The sequence below is a fragment of the Mustelus asterias genome, chromosome 2 (genome assembly GCF_964213995.1).
Source record: "Mustelus asterias chromosome 2, sMusAst1.hap1.1, whole genome shotgun sequence".
In the NCBI taxonomy this organism is placed as follows: Eukaryota; Metazoa; Chordata; class Chondrichthyes; order Carcharhiniformes; family Triakidae; genus Mustelus; species Mustelus asterias.
In genome coordinates, this window is record NC_135802.1 from 146235568 (window position 1) to 146257447 (window position 21880).

The 21880-nt window shown below is 44.8% G+C and overlaps 1 protein-coding gene across 5 annotated transcripts in view; it reads left to right on the plus strand.

The window, feature by feature from the left end:
- The window catches only part of LOC144479228 (solute carrier family 12 member 7-like), a 265054-nt gene that overhangs the window by 202977 nt on the left and 40197 nt on the right, over positions 1 to 21880 (plus strand). For all 5 annotated transcript variants that reach the window (XM_078197896.1, XM_078197911.1, XM_078197927.1 and 2 more), the window contains exons 10-18: positions 1564 to 1662; positions 4419 to 4476; positions 7206 to 7380; positions 7596 to 7714; positions 9609 to 9707; positions 11659 to 11778; positions 11910 to 12014; positions 13637 to 13805; positions 16445 to 16640. In XM_078197896.1, the coding sequence (XP_078054022.1) occupies positions 1564 to 1662; positions 4419 to 4476; positions 7206 to 7380; positions 7596 to 7714; positions 9609 to 9707; positions 11659 to 11778; positions 11910 to 12014; positions 13637 to 13805; positions 16445 to 16640 (1140 nt within the window). The remainder of the gene's footprint in view (positions 1 to 1563; positions 1663 to 4418; positions 4477 to 7205; positions 7381 to 7595; positions 7715 to 9608; positions 9708 to 11658; positions 11779 to 11909; positions 12015 to 13636; positions 13806 to 16444; positions 16641 to 21880) is intronic.

Below are 21880 nucleotides of genomic sequence, written 5' to 3' on the forward strand. Positions count from 1 at the left end.
TAGTCACTGATTGCCAACCGGAAAAGCACCCATTTATTCCGACTTTCTGTTAGATAGCCAATCCTCAATCCACGCTAACACTTTACTCCCAACTCCGTGTACCTTTATCTTATGCAGCTACCTTTTGTGAGGCACCTTATCGAATGCCTTCTGGAAATCTAAATACACCACATCCACCGGTTCCCCTCTGTCAACCGCACTCGTTATATCATCAAAACATTCCAGTAAATTAGTCAAACATGACTTTCCCTTCATGAATCCATGCTGCGTCTGCTTGATTGAACCATTCTTTTCCAGGTGTCCTGCTATTTCTTCCTTAATGATAGATTCCAGCATTTTCCCAACTACGGATGTTAAGCTAACCGGCCTGTAGTTACCTGCCTTTTGTCTACCTCCTTTTTTAAACAGTGGCTAAACAGTGATGTTTTAGTTGCCTCTCCTTTGTCATACATAACAACATGTTGTAACCCTCATCAGGTTGTTGCCTCCCAGCCCACTTCTTTTCTGAAGGTGTTGTGTTGCTAATAATCCTGGCTGCGCTTCAGAACCTTCTCCGAGAATTTTGAGCCTCTCATGATTTGGGAATTTTTCCATCATGGTCTGGCGTTCATAGCAAAAAGATGATTCTTAAAAAGCATCACCCACATTCTCCAAAACTCACACCCGGATACACATTGCATTCAGCATGTCCTGATTTAATAATTATTCCCTAACTGGTAAATCCCATTGGCAATCACTAAAATAACAGCACTTCCCTGATTCTTTTGAAAGGGGTGCTTTTCTGACATGTGTTTACAAGCTAAAACGGTGAATTTATTTTATTTTATTTTATTATTGTCACATGTCTTCGTACACAGTGAAAAGTATTGCTTCTTGCACCCTATACAGACAATGCATACCGTTCAAAGAGAAGGAAACGAGAGAGTGGGGAATGTAGTGTCACAGTAACTAGGGTGTAGAGAAAGATCAGCTTAATGCGAGGTAGGTCCATTCAAATGGCAGCACGGAAGAAGCTGTTCTTGAGTTGGTTGGTACATGACCTCAGACTTTTGTATCTTTTTCCCAACGGTAGAAGGTGGAAGAGAGTATGTCCGCTGTGCGTGGGGTCCTTGATTATGCTGGCCGCTTTTCCGAGGCAGCCGGAAGTGTAGACAGAGTCAACGGGCTGGAGCTGGTTTGCTTGATGGACTGGGCTTCGTTCACAACCCTTTTGTTATTTCTTACGGTCTTTTGGACAGAGCAGGAGCAATACCAAGCTGTGATACAGCCAGAAAGAATGTTTCCTATGGTGCATCTGTAAAAGTAGGTGAGAGTCGTAGCAGACATGCCAAATTTCCTTAGCCTCTCGGGGAAGTAGAGGCGTTGGTGGGCTTTCTTAACTTTAGCAAGGGCCTGAAGGGACAGATTTAGTAATATGGATGTTCAAACAGAATTGTACAAATGAATGAGCAAAACGTCTAGTGAGACTAAAGGTAAATGTCGCAAAACAGCAAGGGTGAGCTCATGCATAACTTTCATGAATGAAACACTTGGTTCTGACTAAGGTTCCTTTTCCCTGGACAGGTATCATGGCTGGTTCAAATAGGTCTGGAGACTTGAAGGATGCTCAGAAATCCATCCCTACTGGAACACTGTTGGCAATTATCACAACTTCTTTCATTTGTATCCTTACATTGGGAAATGAGCGAACTCTGAATGTAAATCACTTAAATATGCAGAAATTTCAGAATGTTCTGGGGATACAAGGCTCCAGTTGCTGTGGAACTGGACAGGTAACGTAAAGGTCGTGAATTCGGGAAATTGAATTCAGTAGATCTGGTAATTTATGGATTGGGACATAAAATGTTAATTAACTCTTGTAAGAATCTCAGACATTTAATTATTGCCTTTAGGTAATAGAGGTTACCACCATTACCAGTGTCTACATGTGATTCTTGTTCCACACTTAATGCTCTTGGGGTAACAATCAATACTGTCGATGCAGCTGACTATCCAGAAGTCCATTTCTCAAACTTTATTTCAGACCTGTAAGCTCATTAATTTGTAATACCAGAAGCAAGCCGGTTGATTAAATGTAGTCAGTATCCTTCTCGGCAAGTCACTCTTTAACTTTTCCTTTCACGCCCGCACCACAATCGTTTCCACAAGTCGAGTTAGAATACTGGAACCAGGCCCCATTTCCAAACCTTGAAGTGTTCTCTTCAATGCTCAATTTTAGATTACAATCCCTACAGTGCAGAAGGAGGCCATTCAGCCCATTGAGTCTGCACTGTCTCTCTGAGCATCTATCCCTGTAACCCTGCGCATTTACCTTGGCCAGTCCACCTAATCTATGCATCTTTGGACTCTAAGGAGCAATTTATCATGGCTAATCCCCCTAACCTACACATGTTGGGACCATGGGAGGAAACCGGAGCACCCTGAGGAAATCCACGCAGACACGTGGAGAACATGCAGACATCCACACAAACAGTCACCCGAGGCTGGAATCGTGCCCAGGTCACTGGCGCTCTGAGGCAGCAGTGCTAACCACTGTGCCACCGTGCGGCCCATAACAAGTTTTCATTAAACTTATTACATCATTTAAATATAATTTTAATTTCTTGCACATGTCGGAAGGGTAGTGTGTTCCACAGGGACAGCGGATGGAGCCCGAGGTGGAGAATATCTTGAAAGCTGAACAAGCTGGCTTTCAGTGAGGATGACGCACATGTACCAGGTCCTTGCCCTAACCATCTTCATTGAAAATTGGCTTTAAAAATAACCTCAAAGCAGGCGCTGTCTTTCTCCACCTGACTGCAGCATATGTCATGGTCTGGCACACTGGTCTCCTTGTCAAGTCCCTCTATAGGTTACTGATGCCATCAAACTATTACATCAAAGTGGATGGTTCAGGGTGCACTTGGGTGATGAGACAAGTGCCTGGAGGAAACAGTCCATCGGGCTTCCCCAGGGATCTGTTCTAGGCCCAACCACTTCCAATTTCCTGTGTCAATGATCTGCCTTGAACCCTGTATCGGAAGTTTGTCAATGCTGACAACATTTGTGTGTCTCTCGGGCTCGGACATTTTCTAAACTCCAGGCAATGCTAAACAATGATGCTGCACAGCTGGCCAACCGCTGTAAGACATGGCACATTCAGCTCGGCAGCAACAGAACAATCTCAGGTACATTCCACCTTCACAATGTCAGCACCAAGAGGGAACTCAACATCTCCTCGAATGGTAAGAGACCGAATCACGAAATCCATCCTTTATTTTGATGTTACCCTTGAACGAATACTGACGTACAAAAAACATCTGAGCAAGACATCAGCAAAGATCATGAAACAACCTCCTCAGCAAACTTGCTGGCTCTCCATAGGGTGCAGATGCTCCAACCTTAAGGACCACAGCTCTTACTATTGTCTACTCAACTGCAAAATACTGTGTACCAGTGTGGTACAAGTCTTCCCACGCCAGTCTTGTAGATACCCATTTCAACACAACAATGCAAATCATCCCCGGTACTCTCTGATCAACTCAACTCCCCTGGCTTCCACTAAACTGATAATCCACAAACCGAGAGCAATGCACTAGGGCTCCAGGTTCAAATCCTACCACAGTGAATGGTTCATTTGAGTTTCATTAAATAATTGAGCAACATCCCATCCCTCACATAAGGACGGAGATTGCAACAAGGAAGCTCCTGGAGGTTTACATCAACCCAAGCTTTCCGCTATACAAGGACCGTACCAATCCACCTGCTTCCTTCATGTCAGCCTGTATGGTTAAGACCACCATGCCAAGGAATAACAGCAGAGGCCTTATGGCAGCAGGAATGGAACCAACACCATCATTCAACACCCCTTCCTCATCATGGATCTCACCTACCCGGCTTCAACCTGCCACACCAACACTGGGCACTCCTCAACCGTTTCCACACTGGCCAAAGTCTTTGTGCAGCAAATCAACACAAGTGGGGCTTTGTCGGGAACCCAGAGTTGTGGTGCAACCCACCAAGGGCTCAAAGAGCTCCACTTAGCCACTAGGGAAACTATTGCCTGGCTTGGTGATTACTGCACACCCTAAAATACAATGTGCTCCATCCCTTTGATCTTTGGTCAGACTTTCAGCAGATTCATTTCAGAGAAAAGTGGCCCCTCTAACCCTCTTGTAGTCACACCCTCACTAAAAAAATAGATTACTTTGATCTACATTCCCTAATTGGTGGGTCATTACTGAAGAATCCATGACTCATTAAAATTTCCACTAACAAGCTGTAATACTATTACTGCATAGATAAAATTGAAAGAGTATTTTTTGTCCCCACAGAGGATTTTGACATTGTGTGTTTTACCAGTAAGTGTAGTATAACTAACCAAGGTAACATTGCTCTCTTTAAAAGAAAATCATAATTTCCTTGATAATCAACAACAGACTTGACCTGCATTATCTTGTTTGGAGCTTGCATCGAAGGTGTACTGTTAAGGGACAAGTAAGCGGTTAACATAAATTTATGGAATTCTCTGAAAAATCGCTTGTCTGTTTTTACTAAGATCCAATATTACGAAATGTTCCAAGCTATCAAGGTCTATCAGTGCACGTAAATCATTTACACACACACATGTGCTATTCCATTTCAATTCTCTTCCTGCACCTGGGGGTGTACTAAGGCAGACTTTTGTCTGTTTCCATAGCTAGTAATTACCGGAACGGGTTGCTAATCTGTTGCCAGAGGCTTATAGCTTGGGGGCACCTCTCCACATCAAGCGTGGCTGACCAGGAGTTGTATACATGATATGCTAATGTTCAATAAAGTGAGCATATGTTTAAGTTCTAATTTAATAAGTGAACACTGTTCCAGAATGTACATGTTGACATGATGTCTTCAAGTATTAGTACCATTTTCTTCCCCCCCCTATCTCTTCTCAGTAACTACCCAATCACCCCCCACAAGCTGTGTCTGCTCTGTAATCTATTTTTGGAATCCGTTTGATTGTTTGTTCCCCCTGTGTCCATCTGAATGCATCTTAAATGACTTGGTTAATCGCACTCTCACTGGTATCTTCCAATTGTCGTGCTGCAGGGCAGACAGTTAGTGATTTACTTGGAGCTGGGTGGTTTGCCAGTAGAATTGCCCAATCTCCTAAAGAAGAAGGGATAGGAAATATCTGACGTGTTTAAAAAGAGACTCGGGTGAGAATGCTATCACTGCGTAAGCAGAAAATATCCAATTGCCCGATAGATGCTCTTTATAACACAAAACGACCCAATTTTCAGAACATTTCTTAGAATTTGTATTTCTTTATAGTCTATATTGTTGCAATTTTATGATGCCAATCTCACCAAACTATTTCAGTCCCACTGCGTTTGCAGTTTTAATACTATTTAATTATAGAGGCTTCATTGAAGGTTAGTTTGCAAATTATACTGCATCCCTCAAATACAATCAATACTTGCACTATACCATGCTAAAGTACTGTAAAGAGATTCACTTAGTTCTGTATTAATAGCCGAATGAGGTGATGGAAATTATATGGTGTGATAGCAAATATGCCTAGTTCAAAACTCTGATAGATGGTTCAGTGCAGAATAGATCACAGACTATCATTATTCAACACTGGGTCATGTTACTCCCTGACACAAATGATTAGATGAGATCTTTTGGTTAAGCTGTTGATTCAACAATTGACATGTACCGGCAGGAAAGATATGAAGAAACATTGACGTATTATATCATTGATTCTATTTCTACTAAAGAATAATAAGATGAAATATCAGGAGCCGATCAGATTCACTGCCAATGTGCTATGCATTTCAATGTTAGGTATTTGCCTAGTGTTTGAGCTTCTAGATATAGAAGTTATTGAATGAATGTTGTTTTTTGCCTATTAGCATGAACCCCAATGGGTGTGAAGGCTTCCATCTGCAACCTTTCCACGAATATTGAGTTTTTAGCCACTCCTTGGTGTTTATTTGCAAGTGGCATTGATGTCCACAGCACAAAAATATTTTGTTGCTTTATTATTGGTACTGGGGGTTATGGATGAAAGGTGGACAAATAGAATCATAGAATCTACGGCACGGAAACAGGCCCCTCAGCCCAGGCATGCCATCCAAAAGGCCCCATCTGAGTTAACCCCATTTGCCTTCTTTTGGCCCATATCCCTCTAAACCTTTCCTATCCATGTATCTGTCCAAATGCCTTTTAAATGTTGAAAATGTCCCTGCCTCAACCACTTCCTCCAGCAGCTCATTCCGCATACGCACCACCCTCTGTGTTTTTTTAAAAAAAAGGTTGCTCCTCAGGTTCCCATTAATTCTTTCTCCTCTTAACTTAAACCTATGCCTCGATTCCCCAACCCTGGGGAAAAAAGACTGAGCGCATTCACCCTATCCATGCCTCTCATGATCTTATACACCTCTATAAGATCACTCCTCAGTTGATCTGCTTTATCGTTGCTTCTAAGGATTTACTATCTGCCACCATTAGGTTGAGATGGAGTGACCAGCAGGATATCAACCTCATGACCCAAACTGTCCAATAGTTTTAGTTTTGAATGGGATTGCGAAGAATTCCCTGCAGGTGCCTAGCTTCTTAGACTCTTCAGTGGATCCATGCCTCGAAGGATGTGGGCTAGTGAGGAAATTCATCCTGGATGCCTTGCTGCTACTTTGTCCAGTAACACTTCTTCTGAACACCCCCTCCACCTCTTATTGTGAATCGGTGAGGGAGGTACAGATTTTACACTGGTTGTTTGTACTGGGTGGCACAGTGGCACACTGGTTAGCAGGGTGGCACAGTGGTTAGCACTGCTGTCTCTCAGCGCCAGGGACCCTGGATTCAATTCTGGCCTTGGGTGACTGTGTGGAGTTTCCACATTCTCCCTGAGTCTGCGTGGGTTTCCTCCGGGTGCTCCGGTTTCCTCCCACACTCCAAAGATGTGCAGGTTAGGTTAATTGGCCATGCTAAATTGCCCCTTAGTGTCAGGAGGATTAAGCGGGTAATTACGTGGGGTTACAGCGATAGAGCTTGGGTGGGATTGTTAACGGTGCAAACTTGATGGACCTCCTTCTGCACTGTAGGGATTGTATGATTCACTGGATTGTCTCCACATGGCTAGGCTAGGTATACATCTGATGAATTTCCTTTTTTTCATAATTTTCTTGGCCTCTTGTTAAAACTTGCGTTTATAGGAAGTTTCGTTTTGTTTATCTTTCTAGGTTTGGTGAGTCGGTAAATGGCAACCTTGTCATTGGGACGCTGGCCTGGCCATCTCCCTGGGTTATTGTGATTGGTTCGTTCTTTTCAACATGTGGCGCCGGTCTCCAGAGTCTCACCGGGGCCCCTCGGCTAATGCAGGCCATCGCCAGGGACGGAATAGTTCCTTTCCTCCGGGTATGTGTGTGTAAGCAGGGGGAGGTTGTGTTGAACGTAAATAAGGTGTTGATTAAAATATGGTTGTTAAACTTGCAGAGTAAGCGTGTAAATAGAAATTAGTTTCAATAGATGAGAAGGAGGTGGTATATTTCGGTAGAAGGAATAAGAGGGCCAAATACCCCTTGGAAAACATTAGCCTATTTTATATATAAATTCTCTACTTTTAAAACCAGGTCTTTGGTCACGGAAAGGCTAATGGTGAACCAACATGGGCCCTCCTACTCACAGCTGGTATTTGTGAGATTGGCATTTTGATTGCTTCTCTTGACAGCGTAGCCCCCATTCTTTCCATGTAAGTATACATTTTCTTTTATCCAAATCAAGTTGATATTGAAGAATCTGTACAGTTTCCATCTCTTAAGATGGTCCAAAGTCAGTGGTGGTTGGCTTCTGAGATCTTTTGCAATGTGCCCATCAGGCATATACATTTACCCTCTCGTTCATGAGTGTCTGGTGTGCATTTGTGTCTTCAGTATTGCTTTTGTGGTCTCAACAGTATATGTCGGCTTGTATTTACAAAATGTCTTCAGCATAAGAAGAGGGCGCTTTGTGGGTTGCTGTTAGGAAAATGAGTGCTGAATCAGAAGCGATGTGTTTTGGGGGTCGTGTGGGCTGGGACAGCGAACTTGGTGTGAAGGAAAAGAAAGTGTTTTTTAAGGAGGAGAAGGAAGTGGTGAAGTCAAGAGGTTCACGTACAGACTTCCAGAAGGAAGGAGTGATGCTCATGAAGGTCGTCGGGAAGGAGGGGTTGGGGAGAAGATGCACAAAAGGCCAAAGTCAGAAAAGCTCTGTTAGTAGAGGACATGATGTGGAGATGCCGGCGTTGGACTGGGGTAAACACAGTAAGAAGTCTAACAACACCAGGTTAAAGTCCAAGGTTAAAAGTAGAGGTCAGGCATACTAGTAAAATCAAACTGGACAAGTACAAAAAGATGGGGAGGCAGATGTTCACACTACTCTCAAATAGTCGTAGGCGAACAAATATGAAATAGCCTGGGACTACCTGGACTGGAGTCGCACGGGCTCAACATTGAAGGAAGCAGGAAGTGTTTTCATCCTGTATGGAATGATAATGCTGTCCAGAAGCATGCAATTGTTGATGCAGTCTATTCGGCAAGGTGGCACAGTGATTAGCATGGCTGCCTCACAGTGCCAGGGACCCAGGTTCGATTCCTGGCTTGGGTTACTGTCTGTGCAGAGTCTGCACGTTCTCCCCCTCTCTGCGTGGGTTTCTTCCGGGTACCTCGGTTTCCTCCCACAGTCCAAAATACATGCTGGTTTGGTGCATTGACCTCAGTGTACCCGAACAGGTGCCAGAATGTGGCAACTAGGGGATTTTCACAGTAACTTCATTGCAGTGTTAATGTAAGCCTAACTTGTGACAAATAAATAAGCTTTTCTTTACAAGGATATGTCATTTCTACATAATTGTAGCTTGTGCCTCATTATTGACTGGAGACACTAGGAATTGATTAGGGTCAAAATAAGGACTGCAAGTCATGGAGGAGTGAATAATGTATCAGACTGACTGGTAAAGCAGAGTAACTGAATGCCTTTCTAAATTGCCTCATTGTACATCAAGGGAAAAAAAGCACCAAAAGTACAGATCAAAGCATTAATCCAAAATCTGCAGACAAAATAAACTTCATAGGAGTGAACTCAATAATATGATTAATGCAAGCCACTTGAGCTTCATTGCTTTTCCTCACATGGGGCCACATTTAATATTTGGACTGAAACATTGTAAAATGGGGAGGCATCCATTATTCACCTTCCATGTGGTTTGTAAGGAGAGGCACTGGGCAGAATTTCCTGTCTCGCTCGCCATGGGAATCTTAGCGGGCAACGGGGGGAACCATGCAAAAGTCCGTTGACCTCGGGTGGGATATTCCGGTCTTGAGGCGAGCGTGGCTGGAAAATTCCGCCCACTTTGTGAGCCTGCTACAGTTTGGGGGAATAGTTGATTCAAGGGCTAAAGGGCAGATTTGGGAACAGTTGGAAACCCAGATTTGACACAAAAGGGAAGTGGAGCAAGAATAGAGTGAAGTATTTAAAATAAGACTAAGCTGGGTATTGGAACAAAAAGCTGGAAAATTGAGCATGTAGCAAAACAGGGAGACCGCAGCATAGTGCTGCATTTAACTGTACAAAAACATTTTAATTTACATTTGTTTTCCCTCCCTCAGGTTCTTCTTGATGTGTTACATGTTTGTGAACCTGGCGTGCGCACTACAAACACTCTTGAAGACGCCCAATTGGAGGCCGCGATTTAAGTACTATCACTGGTATGACAGAAGCACCACGCACAAAAGAAACAATAGTTGACAGCTTCCTCAGCACCGTGGCACAGTGGTTAGCACTGCTGCCTCGCAGCGCCAGGGACCCGGGTTCGATTCCCGGCCTCGGGTGACTGTGTGGAGTCTGCACATTCTCCCCGTGTCTGTGTGGGTTTCCTCCAGGTGTCCTGGTTTCCTGCTGCAGGTTAGGTGGATTGGCCTGGTATTCGAAGATGTATAGGTTGGATGGATTATCCACGGTAAATGTCGGATGATGGGGTGGGGGGCTGGGTAAGGTGCTCCTTTGGAGAGCCGGTGCAAACTCGATGGGCTGAATGGCTCCCTTCTGCACTGTAGGGATTGTATGGGATTTAGTTGGTAGTGCACAGCAAACGTCAATTGCCATTCGCTAGCACTATCTCACTAATAGATCATTCGAACAATTTTAGTGTGGAACCTCTTCAACAAATCTCATGTTAGGACCAGCCCCAGCTAAGGTTCCCCAAAGGTTGATCTGGGCAAGACCCCTCGATTTGTCACCATCTGGCTGGGATGCCCCAATTTAGGTGAGGACAGATGCAAAAACAGAAAATGCGGGAAAATCTCAGCAGGTCTGACAGCATCTGTGGGGAGGGAATAGAGCCAACGTTTCGGGTCAGGATGATCCTTCGTCAGAGCCAGACAGATAACTGTCTCTGTGCCTTCATTCAACCCACCCTCTGCTTGGAGCAAGAAAGGGTTAATCTAACAAGGTTCCCTTTCCCCTGGATACCTTTCCCAGACCCAATGGCTATGTTTAAAAAGAAGCCAACTTAACCAGGCCGCCTTGAGTTAAGATGGACTAACTTAATTCTGACCTCTGATCTATATGAATGTAGATGCATATATTTTACCATTTCCCCTTACCTTTTTAGCAGCTAATGTCCAATAATAAGTAAATATTGAAATAAAGGTATACAGAACAGGAGTAAACATTGAGCGGCTAATGCATGTTGATTCCACTAGTTGATTTTTCAGGTCTTTTTAAAGTCCAATCTTTCTGTGTATAATTCCGTGGTTTTCTTTTCCCTCCATCATTATAACACTCTTCGCATGAGCTACTTGCACACTAACTGTAGAAAGCCGACGTTTAAGCTACTTCTAGTGTAATCCTTTGCGTGGTCAAGTCTCCTTAGAACCAGGTGTATTATATCAGTGATACGATAAGCATGCACTGCATCGTTGCTTAATTTTACATGCTGCTAATTTTCAGTTGCACCATGTTTATACGAAATGCAGAGGTTTATTTTTAAAATATATTTTATATTATATATTTTTATATTTGCTGAATTTTTTGAGCTGCTTTTTGGTGGAATTGACCAGCACGTGTGTTGTTTGTACTTGTGGCATGCTGCACACTTGATGACATTACATGGTTCAGTATGGACTTCATTGGTTGTTACCTGTGATGTTGGAGATTAAAGATCAGTGCAACAGCCTCATGTCCCTCAGCCATAAAATGCAATGCATACAGTCTCACATCTTTTCTCTAAACCAGGTGCCTCACAACGCAAAGGAACCCGGATTTGGTTCCAGCCTCGGGTGACCGTCTGTGCGGAGTTTGCAAGTTCTCCCCGTGTCTGCGTGGGTTTCTTCTGGGTTTTCCGCTTTCCTCCCACACTCTAAAGATATGCGGGTTAGGTTAATTGGCCATGCTAAGTTGCGCCTTAGTGTCAGGGGGATTAGCAAGTAAATATGTGGGGTTACGGGAATAGGGCCTGGGTGGGATTGTTGCCATTGCAGGCTCGATAGGCCGAATGGCCTCCTTCTGTACTGTAGGGATTCTATGATTCTATTGATAGGAAGGGAGTTACTGAGTTCAAATGTATCCAATCTTGCCTCCAGGCCTAGTATACACGACTCTGAAAAATGTGAAAATGTTTTGATTTTTAGTGCCTTATTGTAAGTAATTTACTTCTAGGACCTTGTCCTTCCTGGGAATGAGTTTATGTCTTGCCTTGATGTTCATCTGTTCCTGGTATTACGCACTGGTCGCCATGGTTATAGCAGGATGTATCTACAAGTACATTGAATATCGAGGGTAAGATGGCTGCCAACTTCCATTAGTCAAATACATTTTTATATGAAAGAGTATTAACCTAGTGACTATTTGCATGGTTTGTGTCCATTTTTCTTTGGTGTGAAATGATTTTAATTAATGTTTTCTTTCAGAGCCGAGAAAGAATGGGGCGATGGGATTAGGGGCCTGTCCCTTAATGCAGCCCGATACGCTCTGCTGCGATTGGAGGATGGACCACCCCACACAAAGAACTGGAGGTAAAATCAGAACTGGAGTTTGCCGGGTACAAATCTCTAAAGCTGTTCAAAGTTTACTTTTCCAGGAAGGAGCTTACGATCGTGAGCACAAAGCTTGTTGTCCTGCTTAGAAACATAGAAGATAGGAGCAGGAGGAGGCCATTAGGCCTTTAGTAGCAACATTTACTCCCGGGGGTGTTTAGTCCATTTTCATTTTCTTGGCGACTTGTCTGGTGTGCTCATCAGAATGAGGGATGTTGCAGCCTAAGATCAAACTCGTGTTCACTCGAGATCAGCTTCAAGGACTCTATGTCCTGGGATTCAAGCAAATTAATACTCCCAGAGCTCTTGTGCGAGAGTGTGTTTTACCACCAAACCCGACCAGAATGATTCAATTACTTCCTTATCATGCAGTACATTCGGAATGGGAATCTATATCTGACCCTATTTACAGTAAACTACAAAGGTTTTGGAATCGATTGACATTGCCCTTTTTTTTGCCCAGCGTCCATGAAAATTAGACAACAATCAGTCAGTCGGAATGACCGTACAAACTCTTAGCCCCAACATTTGTATACTGGGAAACACGGCACTGAGACTGAGCACTGCACCAACCAATGAGACTAGTCAGCATGAAAATGGACATTCACATGTGACTTAGTAGACAGAAATGTGATAAATTGTTTGACATTGGAGATGTTTTTCTTTAAATTTGATCTTGTATTTTGCTCCAAGCAATCTTTACATAAAATAGCATAGTTGGAACTCAAACTCGTTGGGGTGGTATATTGTACATGAAGTTTTTAAGGTTTAAAGTTTTTTTTATGAATGTCACAAGTAGGCTTGTGAAGTTACTGTGAAAATCCCGTAGTCGCCACACTCTGGCGCCTGTTCAGGTACACTGAGGGAGAATTTAGCATTGCCAATCCACTTAACCAGCACGTCTTTCGGACTGTGGGAGGAAACCAGAGCCCCTGGAGGAAACCCATGCAGACATGGGGAGAACGTGCAGACTCCGCACAGATAGTGACCCAAGCCGGGAATCTAACCCAGGACCCTAGCGCTGTGAGGCAGCATTGCTTGCCACTGTGCCGCCATTTTCAAAAGACTGTGGGAGGAAACCGGAGCACCCAGAGGAAACCCACGCAGACACGGGGAGGGTGTGCAGACTCCGCACAGACAGTTGCCCAAGCTGGGAATTGAAACCGGGTCCCTGGCGCTGTGAGGCAGCAGTGCTAACCGCTGTGCCACTGAGCCTTGGGGGTCGTGCCTTTTCCTCTCTGCATTTCTGCGTTTAGCATTTGTTCCTGGAGGTGGTGTTGGCCTCAGTTACTGATGCAGAATGCCACCACAAGGTGTGGTGAATCCACTTGCCACAAGAGGGTATAACACTGCAGGTAAAAACCAAGCGATGTCATCCAATTTACTGGAGACCAGGCGTTGTCTTTTTGTTCTAGCCATGGGTGAGTTAAGGGGCAGGAAGGGAAAAAATGAACAGCCAGTCTTTTTAGTCTTTTGTGCACCCAGGGGAGTTAGTTGTTTTAAAAAAGGGAAAGGAACAGATCACAAAGCGGACTAGGCTTGTTGGTCTAACCTTTTTGCTTCTACTTTCCCCTTCCCTCTTTTGTGGCCTTCCCATTCAGGCCTCAACTGCTGATATTGCTGAACCTGGATTCTGAACAGAATGTGAAGCACCCTCGTCTCCTGTCGCTCACCACACAGCTCAAGGCTGGCAAGGGATTGTCCATCGTTGGCTCCGTGTTGGAAGGGACGTTTCTGGAGAGGCACGCTGATGTTCAGAATGCTGAGCAGGTACTTGTCCAACCACAGAAATCCAGCGAGCATTGTAGCTGACCAGAATTAACTTGTCAACTTGGCCTCAGACATTCACAGAATACTACAGTGCAGAAGAAGCCCTTCGGCCCATCGAGTCTGCACCGACGCATGAAAGGTCCTGACCGGCCCATCTAATCCCACTTGCCAGCCCATAGCCTTGAATGTTATGGCGTGCCAAGTACTCATCCAAGTACTTTTTAAAGGATGTGAAGCATCCCGTCTCTGCCACCCTCCCAGACAGCGCATTCCAGACCGTCACTACCCTCTGGGTAAAAACAATTTTCCTCAAATCCCCCCTAAACCTCCCACCCCTCACTTTTAACTTGTGTCCCCTTGCACCTGACCCTTCAACTAAGGGGAACAGCTGTTCCCTATTCACCCTGTCCATGCCCCTCATTATATTCACTGAGAGACAAAAACATCAGTGATTTCCCTGATGCCGTACCTGAAGGGGTACTGGAAGTGGATTCAATAGTAACTTCTCAAAAGGAAATTAAGATCTGTGAGAAGAGGCAACATTGCCAGGTTAATTAGGGACGCTTTGGATTGCACTTTCAAGAGAGCTAGCCCAAACATAATGGGCTGAATGGTCATCTCCAATGCTATATTTTCCCATCATTTGTTTGGGGAAGGAAGCTCAACAACTTTGTAGGCCTGACATTTCTTGGCTGGGGTGGCATGATATGTTTTCGGTCTGTTTTGTGTAGCTCCAAACCCAGACTTCTCACAACAATAGCGGCCTTTTAAAACCAAAACCAGAATGGAAGATTGACCTGCTCAAAACAGCAACAAAACCAAGAAAGACTGGGACCATTTTCCATGGGCCAGTTCACCATTCGGAAGATTTGGGTTGACGCCCATTGCAAAGAGAACCTGGATAGGTTATCAAAATCTCGTGACCAAAGATTTCGGACCAATCTCTCTGCTTACAACTGCCTCCGAGCTTTGCAAAGCTGTTCAATTCTATTTGACACCTCAGGCGGGACTTTCTGGCCACGCTCGCCACAAAACCGGAAAATCCCACCTGAGGTCCGTTGCATGGTCCGTGTCCCGCCCGCTATGATTCCTGTGGTGGGTGGGCGGGAAGATATTCCACATAAAGTTAGTGAAACAATAAAATGTAGCTTGGAAAATGCATTACATGGAATTGATTTTTGAGTAATCACAAACCTTGATAGAAACATAGAAGATAGGAGCAGGAGGAGGCCATTTGGCCCTTCGAGCCTGCTCCGCCATTCATCACAATCATGGCTGATTGTCCAACTCAGTAGCCTAATCCTGCTTTCTCCCCATAACTTTTGATCCCATTCGTCCCAAGTGCTATGATCGATTTGTGTTCAGGTCTTCGTTGTGACCAACCATATTTAAGGCCATCTTCTTCCACTTCTCTCTCTCTCTCTCTCTACCCCCCCCCCCCCCCCCCCAAATTATCTCTGATAGATGACATGTTGAGTTGTAAGCAAACCTTTTCAATGTTTTCTTGGGGATGCAGTGTATTTTTGACCCAAGTCACCTGTTTGACTGGAATTAGACCAACAATTGTCTTCTGTAACCACCAGTGTAGAGTCTAATTATCTGATGATTGCAAAGTTTTACTAGAAGACAGAATTTCCATTGCATATCAACCTTGGAGAGTGAGAGATTTTCACTAGATGCTAGGGGATATTCACTATCTAAAAGAATGAACTGGGGTAGGAGTCTGCAGAGTGAGCCTTGAGAAATTTGAGGTTGATAGTTTCTATATCCAATGCCAACAGTTCCGTGTGATTGGTTGGCAGTAGGGTTAAGTGTTGAATTCACCATTCTCTGTGGCAAAGCATCAATCGTGCTGAGTGAGATGGTGGCCACAATGTTTTATGTTATACAGAAAGTCAGGTGGTGGGGCATAAACCCTTGCAGCTTGTCAATAAGAATCATAGAATCCCTACAATGAAGAAGGAGGCCATTCGGCCCATTGAGCCTGCACCAACAACAATCCCACCCAGGCCCCATCTCCATAACCCCACATATTTACCCCTACTAATCCCCCTGACACGAAGGGGCAATTTGGCGTGACCAGTCAACCTAACCAGTGTGGGAGGAAACCCACGCAGACACGGGGAGAACGTGCAAACTCCACACAGTCACCCAAGGTCAGAATTGAACCCGGGTCCCTGGCGCTTAGAGACAGCAGTGCTAACCACTGTGCTGCCAGAGAACATGGAGAACCCTGTTACTTTCCCCCTCTTTCCTTGCTGTTTGGGTGTTGTTGGCTCTCAGTGGCTTGAGTGAGCAGGCAAAGTACCTGCTTTCAACTGTACACCAATGCGACTCTGTAACTGGCCCATGGCAGTGATGACTGACTCTTCATTTTCTCCTCCTCCCGTCTAGGGAATATTAGGCCTTTGCTGACTTCCGAATCTCAGGCATGCCGAGTGGAGGAAGTGAGCCTGAGTGCCTCCATTCTGCTGCAGTCTGGGTTGGAATTGTAATAGTTGTTGCCACCTTGTCCCTAATTAACATCCACTGTACATTACTGCATAAAATGTGTCCGCGCACTCCACCAGCATGACAGACACGTACCCCAGTGGAAACTGTGCCTTTGCCCCTGCTTACGTGGTTGGTTTTGTTGACAGAATATCAAGTCGTTGATGGGGCTGGAGAAGACGAAAGGTTTCTGCCATGTGGTCGTGTCATCCAACCGGCGAGATGGGGTCTCCCACCTGATCCAGTCGTCCGGCTTGGGAGGAATGAAACACAACACCGTACTGGTGGCGTGGCCAGAGTTATGGAGACAGACAGATGGTCCATCTGGGTGGAAGAGCTTTGTCGGTCAGTACTGTTGAATTATTCATTGAATATTTTCTCGATTAGTCGCAGAGGCACCAAGTCTTCTTTTCCCAATTGAGCTGCTGTGCATTTTGGGAATCCATTGGGGATCCATTTTGAGTTTAGGGATGATTGGCGCGGGGATGCTAAAAATGATCAAGGCTGGTTGATGAGGAATCATAGATTCCCTACAGTGCAGAAGGAGGCTATTCGGCCCATCGAGTCTGCACCGACCACAATCCCACCCAGCCCCTATCCCCATTGCCTCACGTATTTGCTCTGCTAGTCCCCCTGACACTACCATGGCCAATCAAACTGACCCGCACATCTTTAGACTGTGGGAGAAAACCAGAACACCCAGAGGAAACCCACACAGACGCAGGGAGAACGTGCAAACTCTGCACAGACAGTTACCCAAGCCGGGAATTGAACCCGGGTCCCTGACACTGTGCAGCAGCAGTGCTAATCACTGTGCCACCGTGCCGCCCAAAACTAGTTGACTTTTCTTTCCTACTTTTTGGTAATTCTAATCAAAAAGCTACCAAGTCCAATCATGGTCCCCACATGAGGGACAAGGCAGGTCCAAACTGACAAACATAGAACAGCACAGAACAGGCCCTTCGGCCCACGATGTTGTGCCAAGCTTTATCTGAAACCAAGATCAAGCTATCCCACTCCCTATCATCCTCTCATCCTATCATCCTTGACAAGACAAGGATATTGATCCCATCTTGGGCTCGGTCAAACAAGATCCAAGCTGACACTGCTAACCACTGTTAAGCACTGTTCACCACTGAAAACGTTTTCTTTGAGCAGTCCAGAACTAAAGGGCACAATCTTCACATTAGATAGAGCCAAGCTATTCAAGAGGGAGATTTCGTCACACAAAGGCTTGCGGAAATCTGGAACTCTTCCTGTGGATGCTGGGGTTTCAAGACGAGCGTTAATAGATTTTTGTAGAGCAAGGATATCTAGGAATAGTTGGAAAAGTGGAATCGAGGTACAGGTCCAATCTAATTGAATGGTGGAACGAATGTGCTTATTAGCCTACTCCTGTTCCTGTGTAATAAGATAGAAGGGCCGAATGGCTTTCCTCTGTTCCTATGTTTCGCTTGCAAGATTATACAATCACTTTTCCAGTCCAAATGAAGTTGTGTAATGTGTACACCATGGATCCATTCTCTGCTTCTTCCATTGTGTTTGCAAAGCATCACAGCTGATCAGGCCTAACAAATGGATTGTCAATTTTTTTAATATCAAAACCCAGGAGCTAAACTTAAGGCGTGCCTTAATTCCTACGTTATAAAGATACCACCAAAATCCAGCAAGTTATTTCCTCCCTGATACCTGATGTAACTTTCAGGGATGTGCATAATCCATCTCAAGTCACTTTGAAAGTGCACTCAAGAGGTTCTGACTGCTTGTGGGATGGTCAATAGTTGCCCAGGATTCTGGATTGTGCATCCAGACACATTTTTTAAAAATTCATTCTGTGGGCGCTGATATTTGTGGCCCTTCCCTTAGAATCCCACAGTGCAGAAGGAGGCCATTTGATCCATCGAGTCTGTACCGACCACAATCCCACCCAGCCCTATCTCCAAAACCCCATGTATTTACCATAATTAGTCCCCCTGACACTAAGGGGCAATTTAGCATGGCCAATCCACCTAATCCGTTAATCTTTGGACTGTGGGAGGAAACCGGAGCACCCGAAAGAAACCCACGCGGACACGGGGAGAATGTGCAAACTCCACACAGACAGTGACCTGAACCCGGGTCCCTGGTGCTATGAAGCAATAGTGCTAACCACTGTGCCACCGTGCTGCCCTTCTTGCCCTTGGGAGCTGGTGATTGAACTCTACAGTTACCGTGTGGTGCAGTGCCTCTTGTAGATGATACGCATTGCAGCCACAGTGCACCAGCAATGGAGGGAGTGAATGTGTAAACCAGTAGGTGGACTATCGATGAAGCGATATACTCACTCTAACAATATTTTACCGCAGTTTCACATCCAGCTGTTTTAGGACTTTAGTATCATTTTTCTGAAGAGAATTGGGTAAGTATCTGAAAAGAAAATCTGAAGGGCTACAGGTAAAGATAGGGGAATGATTCTCGATGGTTGCTCTTGCAGGGAGTCAGTCCAGACATGATGGACTGAATGCCTCACTTCTGAACTGTAAGCATTGGATAATTCTTTTCTATTCCATTTATATAAACATCACAGTCGACATGTTGGAGAAAAGTACAAATTGCTCGCTGTTAGTCCAATCATCCTTTGAAATGTGAAACTCTATGTGCATGTCATACGTGTATATTTTAATGGAGAGTTAACAATTTGAAACCTTCAGTGTTGTAAACAGAGATAAAATGCACTGTTCTCGTGTAGCATAAGTTATCAATAATTGCAGAAAGGTTTTGTGCGTGGTGGTCCTTGATAAAATGGGCACTTTCTCTGGATCTCTGCGCTCCTATCTGCAAACAGGAGGTGGCGCTCACAGCTCACCTTTTGAAAAGTTGGAAGGGTCAGTACAGTCCCTGCAGTTGTGAATTTAAGAATTAGGACCTGGTGTAGACCACTTGGCCCTTCAAACTTGCTCCACCATTCAACAAGACCATGATCAATCTCCCGCACATACCCTTAATATCCAAAAATCATACTGAGCTCTGTCTTGAATATACTCATGATGTGGAGATGCCGCCGTTGGACTGGGGTGGGCACAGTACGAAGTCTCACAACACCAGGTTAAAGTCCAAGAGGTTTACTTGGAATCACAAGCTTTTGGAGCGCTGCTCCTTCATCACTCACCTGTGCGCTCCGAAAGCTCGTGATTCCAAATGTGGGACTTTAACCTGGTGTTGTGAGACGACTTATTGAATATACTCAATGATGAAGAACTATAGAAACTCAGGGGTAGAGAATTCCAAAGATTCACAGCCCTTGAGTGAAGAAATTTCTCCTGGTCTCCGTTCCAAATGACCAGCCCCTTATTCTGACCCATGTTCTTGAAGCCACAGTCCGGGGAAATATTTTCTCAGCATCCCACCCTGTCAAGCCGCTTAGCAATTTTATACATTTCAGTTAAATCATTTTTCATCTAAACTCCACATGTATGGGCCTCATCTATTCAACCCTCATCAGATAATCTTCTCATCCCCGGAGCCAGTCTAGTGAACTTTTATTACTTACCTCGTAGAGCAAGTAGGTCCTTTCTTGGATAAGGCGACCAAATCTGCACCCTCTACTCCCAGTGTGGTCTCACCAATGTCCTAAATAGGAGCAGTACTCTCACACCCCAATCCCTTTGTAACAAAAGCCAACATACCATTTCACCTGCATTGTGATTTATTATGTAGAAGGATCCTCAGGTCCCTATTAATGCAAATGTTTCCCAGTCTGTCCATTCAAAAATATTGTGTTTTTTAATTTTTCTGATGGAAGTGGATGCCTTCACATTTCACCACATTGTATTCCATCTGCCATGTTCTTGCCCGTTTCTCTAGCTTTCTGTATCCCTCTGCAGCCTCTTTGAACTCTCCTCATTGTGTACTTTCCCAGCTAACTTTGTATTGTCAGCAAACTAGGATGGGTTACACCCAGTCCCCGAGTGTATGACAATGTAGATCACAAATAGCGGAGGTCCAAGTACTGACCCTTGCGAAGTCCTGCTAGTTACATCCTGCTAACACAAAAATATCCTGTTTATTCCAATTCTAAAGCTTGTTTATTAGTCACAAGTAGGCTTACATTCACAATGCAATGAAGTTGCTGTGAAAATCCCCCAGGCACCTGTTCGGGTACACTGAGGGAGAATTTAGCATGGCCAATGCATCTAACCAGCACATCTTTGGACTGTGGGAGGAAACCGGAGCACCCGCAGGAAACCCACACAGACACATGGAGAATGTACAAACTCCACACTGACAGTGACCCAAGCTGGAATTGAACCCGGGTCCCTGACAGTGTGAGGCAGTAGTGCTAACCACTGTGCCACCGTAGCGCCCTGTCCATTAACCAATAATCAATCCTTGCTAATACTTTGCCCCAATACGTAGGAACAGGAGTCAGTAAAACTTGATTATAATTGCACAGCAGTATTTATCTCATCAACTTTGACTCAACGAGGAAATTATAATATAGTACCATCCGAGCCAGGCTATAAATGTGGAGAGCTATTTGAACTTGTTTCGGGGATGGTGAAAGCAAGTATACTATTACTAGGGGGCAGCATGGTCATTGCAGGTCCCTGGCGCTGTGAGGCACTGGTGAGCATCACTGCCTCACAGCGCCAGGGACCTGGGTTCAATTCCTGGCTTGGGTCACTGTCTGTGTGGAGTCTGCACATTCCCCCCGTGTCTGCGTGGGGTTTCCTCCGGGTGCTCCGGTTTCCTCCCACAGTCTGAAAGATGTGCGGGTTAAGTTGATTGGCCATGGTAAATTGCCCCTTAGTGTCCCGGGATGTGAATGTTAGAGGGATTAGCAGGGTAGATATGTGGGGTTTCAGGGATAGGGCCTGGATGGGATTGTGGTTGGTGCAGACTCGATGGACCAAATGGCCTCCTTCTGCACTGTAGGATTCTATGATTTCAATGGTTCTACGATTTGAGCCAGTTCAATCAGATTGGATCTGTACCTCAACTCCACTTTTCCACCTTTCTAGCATATTCCGTGATACCCTCACTCTACAAAAATCTATTAGTGTTAGTCTTGAAAATCTTAAGTTGACCCCAGTGTCCCACTCTTCAGTAATTTGACTCTAATTTGAAGTTTTCACCCTTTTTGGCTCTGGATTCCCCAGAGAAAATAATTAAAGTTTTAAAGTTTATTTATTATTGTCACATGTAGGCTTACATTAACACTGCAGTAAAGTTACTGTGAAAATCCCCAAGTCGCCACACTCTGGTGCCGGTTCAGGTACACTGAGGGAGAATTTAGCATGACCAATGCAACTAATCAGCACATCTTTCGGACTGTGGGAGGAAACCGGAGCACCCGGAGGAAACCCATGCAGACACGGAGAGAACGTGCAGACTCCACACAGACAGTGACCCAAGCTGGGAATCAATCCTGGGTCTCGAACGCTGTGAAGCAGCAGTGCTAACATGCTGCCCATAGCAGCTACAACTTTGATCATTTTAAACACCTCAATCAGGTCCTCCCTAAACTCAAGGTCAAATCGGAGCCCTGATGCATTCTAAAAATGCATAACAACATGATTGTATGAATCATATTGCCTCATTTTATG